Here is a 20315-nt window from a genome sequence, read left to right as displayed (position 1 = left end):
CTACACCGCATTTAAATTGTAAACAAACCTCCTCCTCATCTGATCTAGTTTGAGTCACTCAAAAGCGCCCGTCCGTCAAACTGCTGTGCCAGAAATAACTACAACATACCTCTACATATGGAGACCCGGACACATGACATAATTGCTTTTCTGAATTTCACAGGTAAGGGTTCGGCGAGGTTAAAGACCTGCAGGCTTCTTTAAAACTTGCGGCATCCTCTTTTCAAAGCTGCTTCTTTAGAGAGGCAATCTGGGTTCAATTTAATGCTTCCTAGCCGTTTAACCGGGTACCCAGCAGGCTGTGGAATTGGTTTGAGGGGAGGGTGTGGGGGTGTGGGGGGTGGGGGGGGCCACAGGCAGGAAATCCGACCTCGCTGTATTCCATGTGACCGCCTGCTCCGAGAATCCGGGAGCAACATTCCCCTGATTCATCCTCCAAAAATCGTGGTGAGGGGCTCCTCCTCGGTTTAGTATTTCGAGTGAGTAGAGAGAAACCTGCCGGTGCTCTCTAGTCATGATCTTCCATGCACACGTATAGGCTTACACAATATTTATTTCCCCATAGGTTGCTTAGGATGATAACTACGGGAGAGGACTGGAAAAATCCATCAATCATGCTTTTGTTAAGTTGATAAAAGGTCACTTCCTGGTGTCAGACCGAATCCTTAGATCTGGTTGCTCTGGGTAACAAAAGGCTAACTTACAGCTAAAACACAACTTTTGCCCAAGCCAAGTAGTGAGACACCTTTCCCCATTTGTAACAATAAAACTAATTAAACTGTCCTATAAGTGCCTATATTTAATGTATTTCCAGGCTCGTGTTAAGCACTTTGAATTGTGTTGTGTCTGAATGGTGCCATATAAATAATCTGGCCTTGCCTTAAAAAAAAAAAAAAAAAAAAGATGGTTTCGACTTTGACAGATACATTACTTGCGAGAAAGCCAGACCACGAGGAACAAAACGACCACTTGATCATCTCTACGTGCAGGGGAGCTTGATATAATCCTTCCACCTCTCAAGCTAAATCGTAAACCACGTCAAACAGTAAATGATGAGTCGTTCTGCGGTGCGAGATTGCATTGAGGGTATAAAGGACGCACAACACAGCCCTGAGGAAGATGTCCCACGGTGGTCTAATAGTTTCCTGGCAGTGAGCGAAGTCCTCCTTCAGAGAACAACCAGAATAGTGTTTGAAGTGACAGGGGTGATTGGAGGAGGGCTCGGAGAAAACCGGTAATGAAAAGCAGAGGTGGAACTGACTCCATCCACACACACGCAGACCGCGGAGACAAAGCCCTAAATGAAATCTCGTGTTGTAAGCCAGCAGCTCCCTTTGATCAAACATGAGAAGTAACAAGGTCACATAAATACTCAAGTCTAATATGCAATTACTTTGCAGTGTTGTGTGTCTTACCAGGAGTTCGTCCATACTGGTCTGGCACTTCTCTAGGTTGATGCGTTTGATGGCCACTTTCTCCTTGCGTGGTATACAGTAGGCTGCCTGGACCACCGCTGTGGCTCCACTCCCTGGAACACACAGAAAAACAACATATCATCACCCTGATTATGATTCAATATAATAATATCAGTCATCTCAGGAAATATAAAACTGCCCGTGCTCTTGTAGAACCCAACTTTGGCACACTGAGCACAATCTTTTCAGGCTATATTCCCAGGGCTGCCTGGGCTTCTTTCAGTTGTATGTCCCTTCCCTCACCTCCTGTCTTCGTGGGATAATAAACCTAACTTTTATCCATTACCTCAAAATCCTGCCGAGTTCAAGAAGGTTAAACAGAGTTTTTGCTTCTACAGTTCATCCGATTTCTCTTTGGTACAGCTTATCTGTCTATTCATCAATTATGAATCAGCTTTCCCAAATCCCGCCTGATGGAGCAGGTCTGACAGGGGCCAGTGACTCTGCTAAACCAAGCATATCTACATGGCGATGATCCTACAATGGTGCCCCAACACTTTGGTCCTTACATAGTTTAGAAAGTTAGTATCTTATATTCTTGGCACGATTTTATGATTTTGTTCACTGGTCATTGAATCCTGGCAAAATCCAGAACATGTCAGTAGCTCTTAAAGTAAGAGGATTCAAGAATTCAGAAGTTTTTTTTTGTCAGATATATAAGTAATATATGCAGAGAAATGCAACATGTCGTGGCCCTTAAATTGTGCTAAAAGACTAGTGAGAAAATTAAGGATTATACAAAAGAAAATTAAAGGATGAAAATAAAAATTGGAGCCTACAATTTATAATATGTGCGCTTTTGTAGTATGCATCAGAACTGAACAATGTTCAGTTGGATCAGCTGGATCATTGCAACAGTTGCAGGTCTATGCTAGTTTATGCCACCACAACTAATATTTTCATGTACTTGCAAACAAAACACAGATCACGATCTGGTTAAAGCTTCAATCGCACATTGGGCTAATCTTTATTTTGAATAACATGTGATAGCCTGAGTAAAACCTTGTAAAAATCCTCCCCCTGGAGAGGTACGCCTGTTGTTCCTGCATCGTGTGAGGTCATTTCACTGCCCCCTCAATGCCTCTTATTAAACACCATGCGCAGACACACACACACACACACACGCACACGGCTGTTTCCACAAGATCTCTGGTGTATACGTGACGCTGAGCAATGCTGGGAGCACAGTCTCCTCTGGCAACAGGCTTTAGTGAGAGAAAGAGTGAGCGGTGAATCGGTCCACCCTCCAGTAAGCTTTTCCTAACCTCCCATGCCCTCATCTTCGCTATGCCCAAATATTAACAAAGTGCTCATTGTTTGGAGTTTTCATTGAGCCAGCAGTGTATGGAGGTTTAAAAAAAAAAAAAGGGGGGGGGGGGGGGGGGCTGTATTGATGAAAAAAAAAAAAAACAGTTCCCTGACTTTAATTAAAAAGTAAAGCTGTCCCTGAAGATGTGACTGGTTTTTATTGAACTGTTTTCATTCAAGATAATTATCACCTCAGGCTTAAATGAGAGAAGCAGAGAATATAACAGCACAAACTTATTCAATACAGCTGAGACTGAGATTAACCAGAAACTCTTGCTCTCTAAAATAATCCAATAAAATTGCAATTTCCTTGTAATTTTTTTGCAATTGACAGATGGTCAGGGTCACCGACTCATCCTATATGTGAAGGCCTACTTCCTACAGCCGTAGTGGGTGCTGTGTATTGACTGAAACCGCTGATATTGCGTGTTAGGCCTTTCTCATCTCTCCAGCATCCAAATAATCCTGGATCACTCCACTATTGCTCAAAACTGAGAGGCTGAACAGATTTGTAAATATATCCTCCAGCCCCCTCTCACAACAACAACCACCACCACCACCACCACCACCAATACCAAACAAACCTCTGGAGGCTCGCCAGTGATGGGGGAGCTCAGCCCGGGGAGGACGACAGGGAGCCAGTTGCCCTGTACACAGTGGAGTGTAAATTCCTCCACACAAACAAACAGCCAGTCGTCAGGGGTGGCCAGACAAGCTGGGGAGCATGTGTTCTTCTATGTGTGTGTGTGTGTGTGGGGAGAAGATGAAAAAGGGGGACATTGTTGGGTTTGCAGCAGGCAAGGTCAAGGGGCACGGAGCCTCTTAGACCTTTAGAAGCCGAATCTACCAGCCAGCTGGGACTTTGAGTTAATATAGAGCTGATGAGCAGAATAACCTTGTGCTGAGGTTGGAAGTAGCAAATAACAAAGAAGAGATGTTTCTACTATTTCTATCAAGTCACATGATAATCATACTTCAGGGTGGTTTGAGGTTCTTATCAAAGTAGTATTTATATGATGAACAGTATACAATGATGCACACGGGGGGAAGGCAGAGCGTTCCTGTCATCATATTCGCCAACCGCAGTGCCGGCGATCGCCAGGCTGTAGGTGTTTACTTGAAGGCATTAAACATTAACAGGCGCAAGTTAGAAAAAATGTCTGATTTATAAAATAAGCTACACTCTGTCACATCTCGGTCATTCACGCAGATAACATCAATGCCACCCTCTCCATCAGGATGAGAGGAAACACACGAAAGAGCCAAAAACCCAGGCCAACATTTAATCTGCTAAACAGCCTGGCACAGGCATTGGCTGCATATCAAGCAAAAGGTGTGGGATCTTTTTTATTTTATTTTATTTTATTTTTTTTGTAAATTAATTAATAAGGGGAAGAAGTCAACCACATCTACTGTCAACCTGTACAAATAAAAAAAAAATACTTCAAAGTTCTGCTAATATTTGCTATTTCCAGAGGCACAACAACATTTGGCTTGTTTTGGAAGTGGATGGCTAAATCAAATCTATATATTAAGTTACCACATTAGGCAAAATCAAATGAAGATGATCCAGCTGACAGCTGAAAATGTGGCATGTTGACATGGCTGAGGGTTACCAAGTTATGTAAACTTTTTTGGTTTGTTGATTTACATTCATTTCCATATTTGATTTCTTTTACAGCCTTTTATTTCCATTTCATTTTTCATAAAATAAACAAAAAAAACAAAAACAAACAGGAAAACGAAAAATATCACTACAAATGCAATTTAGGCAGCGTCTCTATTTTCTCTTCTTGTGTCAGAGCTGAAGCCAAACAGTCCAATGAAAGGAAACATTATCTCAGCAGATATACTGCTGATGATCGTTTTATGTTTCCAGTAATTAAGATCTATAGTTATCCCAGCAATTAGTCAAGAGCTACTATTGATCTTTGGCGTCTATTCACTGTCCGGATTCATCTGATCCTGTATTCAGTCATAAGTTTAAGTTTCACTCAGTAATTTGTGTTTAAATGTGACTTAATTTAAACGCATCATCCTTCCTGACATTTACTCTTACTGCACTGTGTGTGCAACAATAACAAGCTCTATTCTATGATAGCGGAAAAAAAGTTGCAGATGGCGTGAAACAACTTGATCACTTCTGTGTGTCTGTGTGTGTGTGTGTGTGTGGGGGGGGGGGGACATTGACAAAACATTTATGATCTTTGAAAAGGCTGCCAATGTTTCCTGTAAGCATGTTTCCCCCAAACAAGCCAAGCCTGGCATGAGAAACCTCAGGAGCATTATACTGTACCCGGGCAATGTGTGAACGGGACATGCAAAGACTAGAGCTTTCTCTTCGTAATCGACTTAAATGTGTAAGCTTCTATACAATAGCGAGGGCATGCCATTAGCATGTAAGCTAACAATGTAAACTAACATTGTTGCTCTTTGGGGAATTGACATTTGAGTATGGAATGTTTGCATGCCTCCTGTTCTGCCGCATCTCTGTGAAGTCCATTAAATATGCATGACATGCAAAACACAAAGGAATAGTAAAGAGAATAACAGGCCTACCAAGAGTACAGCCAAAGCTACTGTATTACACTTAATTAAAATTATTAAAGCGGTTCAAAGACCATGAAAACACCAGGAGGCCATTTAAATCTCAAGGTTTCATTAAAGAGATCATGAGATGTGGACTCCAAATAAAATGATACCTCACATCACGGGCCAACATTTGCCCGATGAGAAGGTGAATATATTTGGCAAGAATGGGCCAGGTAAGGTCAAGACAGAACATTCACTGTTCAAGTTCTTTTTTTTTTTTTTTTTTTTAACGCAAAAAGGTACATAGTGTACAATAATATCTTATCAGATTAGCTTGGCCTTGAATGAACTTCTTAATGGAGGAGGTCACTCTGTTAGGCCTGTGTCAATGTCCTCCTTCATGAGCTGTGACCAGCACTTTTGCAGCAGCTCTCAGTTTGTCTTTCCTGCCCTCACCAGGCCAGTCTGCTGCCTGACGTCACTCGTCTTTTATTACATTTCCTCTGCATACCTGGCTGACATTCCACACATTATTCAAAGATACAATGAGAAATGTCACACATGACTAGCAATCGCACCACCAGCAAATGCCTTTTAGTGTCTATCCCCCACCCACCCATCCCCTCGATTTCCTAGGATGTAATACTCTAAAAATGAATGTGGCCTAAATCTTTAAGTTGACATTAAATGAGAGAAATGTTAGCCTGAAGTTGTGGTATGTTTCCTAGACAATGATCATACTGACGTTTTCTAAAAATCATCTGAGGGACAGCACAAGCAACAGGGAGGAAACACGGTTGCCGGTGGATACAAACAGTGGGAGCAGAAAGTTTCCAGTCCAGATTTGCCAACATGAATGATCCAAGGTCTGATCCAAAATCAGAGAGAGCGCAGTACTTTTTTCTTTCATGGGCTCTGTCCAGTACGATCCAATGCTCACTGGGATGAAAAGAGTAGGTGTGAACCATGTAATAACAAGTCCTCTTTCCCTGGGTAAGTTACCAAAACAATAGCTCTGCTGGGTATGCAGGGCCATCCTCAGAACAGCAAGCTTCCAGCTGAGCAGGAGAGCTGTGGGCAGCATCGCTGGAATCAAACAGCTTATACAGTATCTCCCCAACAGTTTCAGTGAAGGGCGGGGAGCAGAGGTGGGTTTAGGTCTGGGAGCGCAGCTTGCTCCTGTTCTCATGTGCAGCTTTCATTTAGCTTGATTAAGCTAGGCCGCCTGCTGAGGTTTTTGAGTGCTGCATATTCAAGTGGAGCTGAAACAATAAGTCGGTCCAACGATGAGCTGATCAACAGAAAAAATAATCAGGAACTATTTTGACAAGCATTTAATAGTTAAGGTGACTTTTTGAAAGCAAGAATGATGAATATTTTCTGTTCAGCTTCACAGGTGTGAGGATTTTTCTGCTTCTCTTTGTCCTATGTTACTGTTCACTGAATATCTTTAAGTTCTGAGGTGTTGGTTGGATAAAATAAGCAATTTGATGACATTATCTTGGAGGTTAGCTGAACTTTATTCCTCTGTTATGGGTATTTTTCACCTGTTCCTGACATTTTATAGAACAAGTGATTAATCAATCTAATAATTAGTGGGGTATTCAATAATGAAAATATTAATTAGTTGCAAGCCCATAGATTTTATATGTGGATTTCTTGCATTGAGTTTGCTCTGGGAAAAGAAAAACATCTCATTGCTTTTAGGTCTTCCAGGTGCATGTGCTGGACTGTATGTAGTAGTGGGGTATTAACTTATTGTTTAGAAAATTACTGATTTAATAAAATCCACTCTTCTGCCATAAGCACTTAAAACATCAGTAAAACTGCAAGTCATAATGGAGAGACACAACACTCAACACATTTTACCTGCTGCTGCAATCAGAAAAAGATCTAAATTAAAATGCCTATTTATATTTACCGTCTAATAAAAACAGTAGCCTGTAATAACAGGGTCATTTGCAGTACTCAATAATGCATTTGTGTTTACCCACCCGTCTCCCCAAATAAACACAAAACACCACACCAGCCCACCCTGACCGATTGTGCAACTTTAAGCATACGGTATGCAATCTGCCTATGAATACACACTACTGGCTTTAAAGCTCAGGCAATTTCTTTGGTCATTTAAGGTCAAATCCAAATCTTATAGGCTTTTCCAGAGAAAGTTAAATTCCCTGTTAAGTTTTACAAGTGGGCAATATGTTAAAGGAATCCCGGCAGGCAAATGTCAAGACCATAACCATGTCAGAGAAGCGATTTCAATTCAAGGAGCGATGACCAGTCGAAATGATGAGTACAACAGGTCGTCAGTGTTCATTCATTTAAAGTAAAAGGCCTGAAAGATGAAATCGCAGCAAGTCAGACTTTAGTTTAGTTAAACTTTTGAAGTGTTGGTATATGGTAATAAAGCAAAGCCTGCCTGAGAGGGCAGGAGGAGAGAGAAAGCTCCACAGGACTCCATGGCAAGGTTTAATATGAACAGAAACAGATGCCAAACAGGAGGAGTTTTCTCGTTAAACCTTTGTTCATGAGGACTCTTGGGACAGAGCCGCAAACATAGGGTTCTGCTAATTTAAATGATCTGTAAAGTAGATCAGCTCCGACAAATGTAAGAAACATGTAATCAGCTTTAAGTAATTTATAAAATGAGGGGAAGAAACTAGGCTAACTGCACAATTCATTTCCGAAGCTAAGATGATAATCATGATCCCCTCCCCTAACCCCAAGTAAGCATGCAGCAGTCCAGCCTTGAAATAGCCTTACCAGTTTCAAACCTATGTTGACAATTTGTGTCACACACTGCATAAGAAAATGCCACAGAACTGGTTTCTATACAAGAGGGGCTTTATCTCTGTGTGCATGCTAAATTACAGGGCGTTATCTTGTGGGGTGCCCCAGTTCAAATTTTCCAAGAAACCAAGAGGAAATGTAGAAATGGGTTAAAGTTAAATTCAAGTCTTTTAAGAATATACAAAAAGGTTAATTTAGAGCCTGCAGAATGGACCCTCTATAAACACGGATTCCCTGTAGAGGAAGCACGCACCACTTGGGTAAAGTAAACCAGAGGCACAAACTAACTGATTTGAGAGGACAATACTTTGCTTATATGTTACACACTCCTTCTTATTCTCCTTCACCCATCTCAACAAAGTTAGCCAAAGGTAGGGCGATTATTTGTGGGGTGGGACTTTTCAGAACTTCACAAGTAAAAGCTGTCATTCCTCAGGCCAGCCAACCTGTAAGCCATCCTCAGGACTCACCAAGGCTTGACACTGCACAGGAGAGGTGCAGAATGCCTCCCGTCACACGGAAAGGCGAGGATATCTGAGATACATTCAAAGCGATCACTGAGATTTAAATGAAATTTAGACTAACAATTAACATGCTTACAGGTTCAATCCCGGACTAGGTTAAACAAAACAGTATTGATGATGTTACCCAGTAAATTCTTAAATAACATTTTTTGTGAGGGATGTTAGAAGCCCCATAATACTGATTAATCTCCAAAGAGCTTATGCATAACTGGATTAATTCAGGCAGTAAATTGCCCAAAACAATACCCTTCTCTGGGAAGGACCATGAAGTATAATCTCTGTGCTCTGTATTGGTAACACTAATGTTTTGGAAAGAAAAGTCCTGCGTTAGGATAGCCAGTGTATTTTAATTGGAAATGGGCGTGAACGCACACACAGTATAAGTCTCTGTCTTGCTACAGATACATTGCTTTAGCCTTAACAATGCAGTCTTCCCCACAATTAGATGATAACTTTGAGAATATGTAATTTGTGGTGTCACTTCTGTTTAAACACTACTCTATTTATGTTCTGTCTGCACTACTGGCACTGGCAAATTTAAATATGATACAGTAAATACACTTGGAATCTCATATATACGACGCCCTCTGGCTAGAGCACATTTAAGAAAGTATAGAGCTAGCTATTCACACGAACGAACTGCTGAATGAAAACGGTTCTTTTCCAGCAAATAGTCAGAGCCTGAATAGACAGTAACGTTATGACGCTCGTTTACTACTTCGGCATAGCCCGAGTGGACGGAGTAACCGCTCGCACTGGAAACATTCCACTGACTCCAAGTCACAACACCGCCCGGGTAGGATTTCCAAGTTGCCAAACGCGATGAACTCAGCCTAGCTGAAGAGAAAGAAGATGCCTTCTGCTCGTTTGAAAATATTAAGGCTTACGTTAACTGTGGTAAGCCCCCTTTTAAGTGAGCTAACGGCAGAAATTCATAAACTGTCGGTTAACACATACGTTAAGCTAACAGGCTAATGATTACATACCAATCACCTCGTGTAGCTCATAATCATCTTTGTTGATGGACCAGGGTTGGGAGCTCAGGTCCTCCGACATGGCTGAGGAATCTGCTGAGGCCGTACTATGTGTAGAAAGGTGGTGAATCCAAAGACTGTGCGTAAAAACAAGTCAAAGTAATCCAAACAGGACCAACAAGGGCGACACTTCCCCTTCTTTGCGAATCCTGCAGCACTCCTGTCATTCCCAAAGTTTGACACTAGCCTAGCAGCCCCGCCTACCGCATTCCTACTGAGCAAATGTGGACCTTCCCGTCGGACATATTGAGTGTGGGACGTTGCACCGAATGAGCTCCGGAATCCACTGAAGTCAGTGGAGGAAATGATTATAGACACAAGTTGGCGGCTAACGAAGATCTACAGAGGTATTGTCAAACATGGAGACAGAAGCCTTACTGTTTAAAACTTTAAATGCATATGTTAAGACTTTTAAACGTAGTTATGCCGCTGAATTTTATTTTCTAGGCAAACACAAGCCACCACAAAGAGTGTTTAAATTAAATAAAACGTGCCCAAAAACAAATCCATTCAATTCGTGGGGTTCCGCCACACTTTTAATGGTGGGCTGTGGGTTTGAGGATATGTTTGTGCCCTGAGTTCGGCATTGCAGGCATTATTTTTTTTCCTCATACAGCGAACAAATCACATCTTATTTTGCTCACATTGACCCACTGCACTTAAAGTTCTTGCCCATTAGGAACAATTAGATTTCTAGATCACATGTAGGTATTTGTGTGGCTAGAAAGTGGCACCTGACAGGCCAAAATCAGGGCAGATAATACTCCAGTATAAGAGCGTGTGAAAAGAGGCGGGCCAGGAACATCCTGTCCTCTGATTGGATATTACCACGTACATTGCTCTGTGATTGGATGTTCATGCGTTAACTGTAAAATGTATTTCGCCCTGCTTCCTCATAACAGCATTCAATTAGCGACACCTCTGGTGGTGTATTTTATTACATGCAAGAGTTGCACAATCACGACGCATACTGGAGGACCACAGCACACCACGCTTTTATGACTGCACATATGCTTTTAAATAATTGAAACTGAAAATTTAATGTGTATCACATTTATTTTTGATATAACAATATTTAGACCATTTATTAAAAGTAGCCTACAATAAATTCATGTTTTCATAAAACTGTCACCAAAAAGACTATCAAAAATACAAAATCAAATGTAAAGACATCATGGTGACAGACAAAGTGAGAGAGAACAGCAGATGTTAGCAGACGATAAAAGTGAATATGGGGAAGTATCACAATCACAATATGTCTTCCTCTTTAGGCTTCAATCTCATCTAGAAGTTTACTCATAAGAGGAAGTGGCCAGTGCAAAAGAAGACAGCTTTTACAGAGCATTTAGTACATGCTGCCCTAAATAGAAACAGGTCATCTTTGACATTATTACTCACATAAATACAGAATAGTGACAGGCGGGCACAACCTCTGTTATTCTTGAAATTTTAACAACATAATAATGGCTGTGTGCTTTCTGAGAACTTTACATTGAGTTTCATAATCATAATGTTCAGAAATCACTGTGTCATCTTCAAAAGAAGCACAAATAGTAGCATTGCAATATATACCATATACACACAGGAAGTCACAGGTGGGTTTAGATGCCAGCAGGATGTGCATCGAAAGCAACAGCACACACTTGAACCTGTAATGTTTGACCACTGTCCAACATTTTAAACACAGTTAACCGCCTGGTCCATAATTATGGCAGTGAAAGAGCTTTGGCCAGCCGTATCCAGAACCAGGCCTGCGTGCATGGTCTGGTGTAGTCACATACGGTGAGAAAGCGCAAGATGCTGGGGAATGGCTTTGTCATTGACTTGTACACCACCGGGATAAGCCGTTTATTTCGGGCTCCTGTAATGGCAAAAGGAAAAGAGGTTAATTATGCATATGCCAGAAAAAAAAAAATCAAGATTGAGCTGTTTAACATCACAAAAATGTAACTTACCAGGACAGAGGCTGAGAGCAAACTTGGTCTGAAAGTCACAGGCATCGCTGTCAAGGTATTCATCAGAAATCACCACCACCATCCTCTTACACCTGCACAGATGGTCACATACATTACAGTCATTACAAAATGTGAGAGCCAGAAAACAGGGAGATATTCAGCAAGTTGCCTATTGGCCAGCTCACAGGAAACTTGAATTACTTTCTCTCAGGTGACTTTCTATATCTAAATTTAAAATTAAACTGTTATTATTCAAACTCAGCTTCCCACAATACCCGAAACGTTCATGTTTTTGTATCTCTGAAATATCCATTTCTATTTTTTGCCCACTCAGATTATTAATGTAGCAGATAGTAGAATATAATTTGTTGAAGCTGATAAACAGCGGGCCTGGTACACATCCTGTGCCTGAATATATTCTTGATAACTGTGCATACAGGAGTCTGTGCCGCATCAGAATTACAAATACAAAGCACAGGAGCTTAAGGACCAGACTGTGCCCCACATGCCAGTGCTTTTTTTAGTCAATTTTTCCAAGTTCAAATTAAAGTAAAAAGCCAAATCAACAAAATAGACCTAGAAATGGTTAGCATGTGTCAATATCCCACCTCTTCTCAATGAGTTCACTAGTGATGGTCCATACACAGGAGCCTGGGAGGACATCTCTGTCGAACACACACAGTTTCAGCTTGTAGTCTGTCTGTTCCAGCTCCCGGATCATCTCATGGACAAAGTGGAAGTCACTCTGGCAGTAGCAGATGAAGGCATCAAACAGCTCAGGAGTACCTGAAATTAATTCAGATTGATTACATTCAGTTACAAAACTTTGTTTATTCCTTCAGGGCCGGTATTGCGCAACAGCTTGCAGCCCAAGACAACATGTGCACATTAAAAAACTTTAAAAAAAAAGAAAAAAAAAAGAAAAAGGGGCCAAAATATATTCCACAGAAGTAAAACATAGGCATTGTACGGAAGCCACAAGACTGTGCACAGAAGTGGAACAGTGCAGTGCTGCAGATGTATGATTAGAGCTTCAGATAACTTTAGATTAGTAGGCAAATTGGAGCGTTTCCTGTATGAAACTTTACCACAGAAAATAAAGCCACAATCAATATCTCAAGTTGTGCAAAGTCACAAGTTAATCATTTTTATAATACTAGAGTTGCTAAATTGTTAAATTTATGTGGCATACTGGAGAAAAATAGAGGTAGCATGGAAATCCATACAGAATAGCAAAACCTACTGAATGTAATCTAAAAAAACGTGATTCTAATTAATCAAGTTGTGCACACACTCACAAGTCACAAACAAGTCAAGAAGAACAAATGTGCAGCAACTTTTATTCTAAAAAAAAAAAAAAAAACATTTTTAAGTTTATACAAATATTGACCTTCGGGGTCATCCTCCAGGGTGATGCCATTCCTCTCAGGGGTGCGGGGGACACAGCTGTCCACCTCAGGAACCTGAAGTGGGGGATCAGCCTTCTTCTTCTGTCTCTCACAATACCTCCTGACATCCTCAACTGGTACAAAACAGATGATACAGAGTAAGATATGTGTGAACAACACATTAACACACTCACAAATATACAGTTTGCATAATGTAAACTGGGAGATATGTCATAGAAAGAGGATAGAATTATTTGAAATCTCCTCTAAACACAACTTTGTTGCAACAGCTTGACTGAGAATTATTAATACATTAACTAAATTAATGAATAATTACTTCACCTGGGCAAACATTGCTTAATACATTCTGAATCACGTATGTAAATGTTTTTTGCAATGAGGGATTTCAAGCATTTGAATCATTTCCTGAAGTAGGAGCACGGAACATGCCATTGAAGAAATCTAAGCTATATATAAATCGATATTATGCACTTGTCCCATTAAAATAAGGGCTTCAAAAAAAAAAGGAACTAATAATGGATTTTCAGATTAATTTAAACGCACGTATTAAAGACTGAAGATCCTCCACAATGTCATTCCTCTCCACCTTCGTCAGGATTGACAACAACTTTCCCACCGTCGCGTCTGTGGCCCGAGCCTGCCAGTCGACCAGAACCATTGTGGTGGGGTTTTTCGTCGCTTCATAGTTCTTTATCTCCAGGTAACTGAAGTCCATGGCCTCTGCAACAGCCGTCCAGTCCGCGGCAACTGCATTTTTAGGATTAAGGTAAAGCCCTAACTTTTTCCTCACAGTCACATTCAGTGCGATGAGAGGAATCGTCTCCAGGTCAAGATCTGAATCAGCACAAGCCATGTTTGAGAGTTTTCGGGGGGAAAACTCTGTGAGACGACGGACGTTTAGTTAAAATACGAAAAAAGGAAACATAGTAACTACAGACAAGTCACGTTAATGTCTCGCAGTTTACATAAACTACAGAACAAGGAAGTGATGTCAACTGGTCTTTGTAATAGGACTGCGTCACACGGGGGAGGAGATGTAGTGAACTGTTTACCCGCTGAAACCACTGCCCAGCAAGTGCATTTCCACTGCGCTACAGCTGTTAATTTACTGGTACTAACGGTCTGGCGACCGGAAACTACCTCAGATCCTTCTCATTGATTAGATTTCTAGCTTGCAGCAGTGAAATGTACAGTTAAACTAGATCTTCAGAAACATTTGCTCTGCTTCCTTACTTTAACAATATTCAATATAAAACTAAAACCAACATTCAAGCTTGAGTCTAATGCTGAAAGGGCTTAATTTACTACGTTGCACGACAAAACCACATAAGAAAAACTCTCCCGTTTCGTGTTTTATTTTGTAACTGCCACAAATAAGCAAAGCTTAAAAATTAATACAAAGTGTGTATCCAAAATAGCTAACTAAGAAAATTGTGAGAAAATAATCTGTACAAAAACATAGGTGAATAGATCTTTATAACTCCTATGCATGAAAATAAAAAACCACAGTGTGACTTTCCCTGATGCTACAACGTGACAGGAAACATAGCCGACAGTCAATGAAAGGTGCTTCACAAAGCCTAGTTCTCTAGAAAACTGGTGGCGTAAATGTACATCAGTCAAGTTGACCAATAAAAGGTGAGAACATGCATTTCCTCAAATCCTCATGACAACTTCCCTCACTCGACACCTCGGTGTGCAACACAGATTTCACACCAACAGTCCAGGTTTGCATCACAGGAACTTCCATCCTCTGAGCATCATCAATGTGTTTTGCTTTATGGCAGATAGCAGGTTTTTGCTTTTGGGGGAATACAAATCTATGCCTTTATCGTGATGCTGTGTGGGAGTGTGAGACAGGCTTTTCTTTCCTCTTCCTCTTTTTTTTTACCACTCTGACAAAAAGGGAAAACAAATATTTTCGCCTTATTGTGAACTTTTAAAAGGGGAAAGTGAAACTAAATCATCAAAAAGCATTATCAGCTGAATTTTCTCAGAGCATCAAAAGTTAAAATAAAAAAGTACAGCTCACGTGAGCGATAGGTCATTGAATATGACATTAGATTGTTAATACTTATGCTTCATAACTTCATAAAGTTAGTCTAATGGCTCCCAACCTGTGGCTGGGCCCCCTTCAGAGGTTCAAGATAAATCTGACGGGTTGTGAGATAGAAAGTGCTGAAAACAACTTTTGGTTAGAGAAGTTTGTATTCACTTTTTCAGATTTTTTTTCCAATCTTTTGCTTTTTTTTAATTAAATATTGGAAACCATTCTGGAAGTTTAGAGGGGAACTGCCTGTTTGATGGAACTTCTGTCAACTTGTCCAAATGTGAAACAATGCAAAGGGGCCCCAACCACACACCGCTTTATTGTAGGCAAGCAAAAGACATGGGGAACCACTGGTTAAATATTTAACAATACATTGTATTTTATGGGCGTATCATATTTCGTTTTAGGGAAAACTTTAATGGTAAAGTTGTATCTGTCAAATGAATATACTGGTAAAAAGTGCAATGTGTCTCTCTGAACTGTAGTGGAGTAGCAATATAAAGTAACATAAAATAGAAATACTCAAGTTAAGTACAAGTACCTCAAAAAAGTGTACAATAAAGCACTTAATGTACTTACTTACATTCCACCACTGTTGTATGCAGCCATAAAGTAAAGTAAAAGTACCTCAAAAATTTTACATAAAGTACTTAGTAAAGTAAAGCCAAGTAAATACAGTTTCCATAAAGGTTAAAACAATCTATTATTGCAGCAGCACACAATCTCACTATCCACTTCCTTTTTTTAAAAACACTCAGCGATTTCTTGTCAACGTGTCTACTCCATTCAGGCGCCATGACGATGGATGGGGGTGGGGTAGGTCTCACCAAAGGCACACATGAGCATGTGACAGTGCAGCAGTGCTGAGGGTCCAAGCTGTGTGCACATCAGCTCCCCTGATCCCCTGCAACTCTGGAACCCACTGCCGGACGTAGGCGCCCTGAAGCAGACACATGGGTGACCAGGCAATAATAATGAAATCAATGACTGAAATTTCCATATCAAATTTCTATAACTTTGTTCACATTTGTACTGGTTTCATCATCATTGTGTGACAGCAACACCATCAGCGATAAAGTGTGACATTTTGTGTTGTAACAATTCATACTTCTTGTCAAACTCACATTATTGCCATAGTCGAGGCCTTGTTTGATCATGTTAAATTTCCTGTTCTCTCTGGGGTCATTTCCTATACCAGCGCTGTATAACCAGTTGCCATAGTTGCTGCAGACATCGTGGTCAATCTTTGGAGGAAAATTTGACTGAGGTATTTCCCAAGATAACAGCAATTAATTCATATAGTACATGATTAGTTATGTCTTAAAAATAAATATTTCACTTTTCAAAACTTCCAATCTGACTTAAACCGTGGCCTACACTTCTTACCGGAGAGTCTTCAAGCCACTTAGCTCCCTTATACCAGGCCAGGACCAGATCCTTTGCAAGTAAGCTAGCAATATTTTGCCGCCCCCTGTTGGACATGAAACCTGTCACCGCCAACGCTCTCATTTTGGGCATCCACAAAGGGCACTCCCGTTCTTCCCTCTGTGATAATAAAATATGTGTAAATATGTTCATACACTTGCAAAGCAATTCTTAGAGCTACTAATTAATATTTAATGAAGAACATTTTACAAACAATGACGGGGAAAAAACAGTACAAACCTTTCCATGCATTGAAAAGCTTCATGTCCTTTTTCCGTGGCACAGATTTGTCTTGAAGTCCTGAGGTAAAGTGACCCTGATATCAGCTTTACATTCATTTATAATGCATGTAAATGCATTGAAATCGACGAACTTGCAGTAATCCCTCCACAAAAGTTCAAAAATCACCCTGTAAGACAGCAGTGAAGACGTCAGATTAATGTGACTTTGCTTTGGCTGCTCTGTTTGTTTGTGCCAACCTACTTGGAGTTTAAGGACCAGACCCTGCTCCATGTGCCAGTGTTTTCTTAGTCAATTTTTCAAGTTCAAAGCATCGACATCTCTGCCGAACACACACATTTGCAACTTGGACTGTTCCAGCTCGTGGATCGCCTCGTGGACAAACTCAAAGTCACTCTGGCTGTGGCAGATGAAGGCATCAAACAGCTCAGGAGTACCTGGAATCCATTCAGTTTGATTAAATTCATTAACACAACTTTGTTTATCCCTTTAAGACCGATATTGCGCCACAGCTTGTGATCCAACATGTATGCATGAGAAACTTGGAAAACTAATTCTGCAGTGTTGCTACTTTCACTTGTTTCGGCTGACATGCATTTATGCAAACTTATGATCTGTTCTCGTGGTGTTGAATGGACTGCAAGCACTAACAAGTCAAACAGAACGTTTGCAGCAACTTTCAGTTCATAAATTAATTATACATTTTATCCTTTTTGTTCTAGTACAACAGCTCAAAGTGCAGTTTGAAATGGTAACTCACTCATCTGTTTAGTTGAAATGAAAGTAACGTTAAGTGAAAGTATTAATACCACTATGAATGTACTCTGTTGCACGTAATAGTGAATGTTCTTATAATGCAAAATGGCCCAAATCAGAGTTGTAATTTTGTATATTTTACATTTTTGTATTATTATTACAGATGCATTAACATGTGAGCAGAATTTTACTGTTGTAGCTGATTAGGGTGGAGCTATTTTGAACTACTTCATTTACTGTTATCTCTCTCTCAAATTGAATCGAAGGCAACTGGACTTGTATTTGTCTGTGGAAGACGTTTCGCCCCTTATCCAAGCGGCTTCAGGATGAAGCCGCTTGGATAAGGGCCAGTTGCCTTCGATTCAATTTGAGAGAGAGATAACTATGACCTGGACGAATGAGAACATTCACAGACAGATTCATTTACTGTTGTGGACAAGAAATCATCATATTTTAGAGGCTGATCATAAATTCCTTCGTATGAAACTTTAATCTGCAAATAAGTAACTATTAACTATTACTGTCGGATAAGTGTAGTGTAGTAAAAAGTACAATATTTAAATGTAGCGAAGTAGATGTATAAAACTGCATAAAATGGAAATACACAAATAAAAGTACATGTGCCTTAAAATAGTTTTTAATTATAATACTATGCTAAATGAACTCAGTTATTTTCCATCACCGCTTATTGTCTCTGACCAGAATAACTTGACATATTCTGGATTTTGGAGGTACTTTGTAACCTAAAAAGCAGCACAAATGTAGCTACAGCAACAACGTCATAAACATTTTAAAGAGAAGCAATGATTAGTTAAATTGTGCTGAATTATGCACAATATGTGTTTCTGAAGTGATGTGATTAATGCGGACAGAGGTTGGACTGCAGGGTTGTCTCTGATATGTATATAGACACAAATCGTTGTGTTCAACCAATGGGACGTCCTTCTATTTGGATTGCATTTCAAACAAGAAAACAACAAAAATGAAGCTTATACAAATACTGACCTTCGGGGCCAATCTTTAGGGTGACATCATTCCTCTCAGGGATGCGAGGGAAACATCCGTCCACTTCAATCTTCTTCTCAAGACTCTCACAATGTCTCCTGACATCCTCATCTGCTACACAAGAGATGATACAGAGTAGGATATGTGTGAACAACACCTAAACACCACCACAAATACAGAGGTTTGCATCCTGGAAGTGGATAGAACTATCTGAAATGTTCTTTGAATACAAATTTATTGAAACAGCTGGACTGAAAATACATTTTGAGCTTATTAATACATTAACAATTCGAGCCAGAGCCAGGCTGTCCTGTACCATAGAGTCTACGCCCTGAACGCTCACCATTGACTGTATTAAACACGGACGTAGACTCCGGGGCAGTCTCCTTGTCGGTCTATCTGTCTTGCTTACCTAACACTTCCAGGGTGCTGTACGTGACTCTGTGCCTGACAACAGTGAGAGTGAAATACAGTTTTTTTTTTTTTTTTATTTATTTTTATTTTTTTAACTTATGATACAGTCAACGGTGTTTTTAAACTGCAGCATAGAAAAGTATTAACAGGAATTCAAATGCGCGTGCACGTAATGAAACGCGCTTTCCAGCAGAAACCATAATATATCATCATATCCCTGATGGCGCACATACTATGAAAACATGACAATTCTCACATTCAAGGTTTAGTTGAAACTCTGGACTGAAGCAAGATAGAAAGCAATGGATTGACATTGACTATTGATAAAAAATTTTGAATTTAAAATGTTGATTAGTTGGGCATAAGGGGAAATATGGATGCACCTCTCTCAGTCAAAAATACCCATCAAGTATTCAGCCAAGCCAAAGTAGATGGCTGGATGGAGCAAATTGTTTTAAAGGAGGGAAGGTTGTAGTGGGAACACTGTGGTGTCAGGTTTACATGGCTTACAGGTCAGGAGGGCCAATGAGCTGAATATTGCCAAGGGCCCCTGGGAGGTCAGGACTGGCTCCGATTTGAGCAAATATTTCCATTTAAATTCTAATTTACGTGTGTAGATAATTTTTGCCATAAGCAAATTCAGGGATTTGAAGAATTTCCTGAAGTACAAGAACGGAACATGCAATGTAAACAAGCTTAATCTATAAAGTGGTAGATATTATGCACTTTTCCTGATATATATTAACGGAAAAAAGAACAACGGAAGATTGCCAGAATAACTTAAACCCACCTATCAAAGGGTGAAGATCCTCCACAATGTCATTCCTCTCCACCTTCGTCAGGATTGACAACAACTTTCCCACCGTCGCATGTGTGGCCCGAGCCTGCCAGTCGTCCAGAACCCCTCTGGTGGGGGGTTTTTCGCTGCTTCATAGTTCTTTATCTCCAGGTAACTGAAGTCCATGGCCTCTGCAACAATCATCCAGTCCGCGGCAACTGCATTTCTGGGATTAAGGTAAAGCCCTAACTTTTTCCTCACAGTCACATTCAGTGCGATGAGAGGAATCTGCTCCAGGTCAACGTCTGAATCAGCATAAGCCATGTTAAAGAGTTTTTGGGAACCTCTGTGGGACTGCGGGCGTTAGTTAAAATACAAAAAAAAAGTAAATATACTAATGACAGAGTGGGTGATTTGAAGTGCCAAGTTGTCTCAGGGGTCCACAGCTGACCTGACTACAGAACAAGGAAGTGATGTCAAATGATCTTTGCAATGGACTGTGTCACACGGGAGGATATGAGCTTTTTACCCACCGAAACCACTGCCCAAGAAGTTCACTTCCACAAGACTACAGTTGTTAATTTCCTGCTACTATCACATTATATTGACTATTTTAT

General features: G+C 40.4%; 2 protein-coding genes and 1 pseudogene across 2 annotated transcripts in view; all 3 read right to left on the bottom strand.

The window, feature by feature from the left end:
- oxsr1 (oxidative stress responsive 1) overlaps positions 1-9841 on the bottom strand; it is a 37659-nt gene extending 27818 nt beyond the window's left edge. Inside the window, exons 1-2 of the mRNA XM_022744285.1 lie at positions 9619-9841; positions 1416-1528 (exon numbers count right to left, since the gene is read on the bottom strand). Of these exons, the coding sequence (XP_022600006.1) occupies positions 1416-1528; positions 9619-9688 (183 nt within the window). The 5' untranslated portion in view covers positions 9689-9841. The remainder of the gene's footprint in view (positions 1-1415; positions 1529-9618) is intronic.
- An 862-nt stretch (positions 9842-10703) lies between these two features.
- LOC111220968 (myeloid differentiation primary response protein MyD88-like) lies at positions 10704-14029 on the bottom strand. Its single transcript, XM_022744278.1, has 5 exons — positions 13574-14029; positions 13012-13143; positions 12230-12407; positions 11622-11713; positions 10704-11527 (listed from the first exon to the last, which is right to left on the bottom strand). Exons 1-5 carry the CDS (start codon positions 13881-13883, stop codon positions 11373-11375), a joined length of 867 nt encoding a protein of 288 aa, XP_022599999.1. The 5' UTR covers positions 13884-14029; the 3' UTR covers positions 10704-11372.
- A 3007-nt stretch (positions 14030-17036) lies between these two features.
- On the bottom strand, positions 17037-20031 carry LOC111220934 (annotated as a pseudogene).
- Positions 20032-20315: the final 284 nt, after the last annotated feature.

This window comes from Seriola dumerili, unplaced genomic scaffold (genome assembly GCF_002260705.1).
Source record: "Seriola dumerili isolate Sdu_G_001 unplaced genomic scaffold, Sdu_1.0 BDQW01000079.1, whole genome shotgun sequence".
NCBI classification, from domain to species: Eukaryota; Metazoa; Chordata; class Actinopteri; order Carangiformes; family Carangidae; genus Seriola; species Seriola dumerili.
The sequence above is the reverse complement of the archived record's forward strand: the minus strand, read 5'-3'. Positions and strand labels throughout refer to the sequence as shown.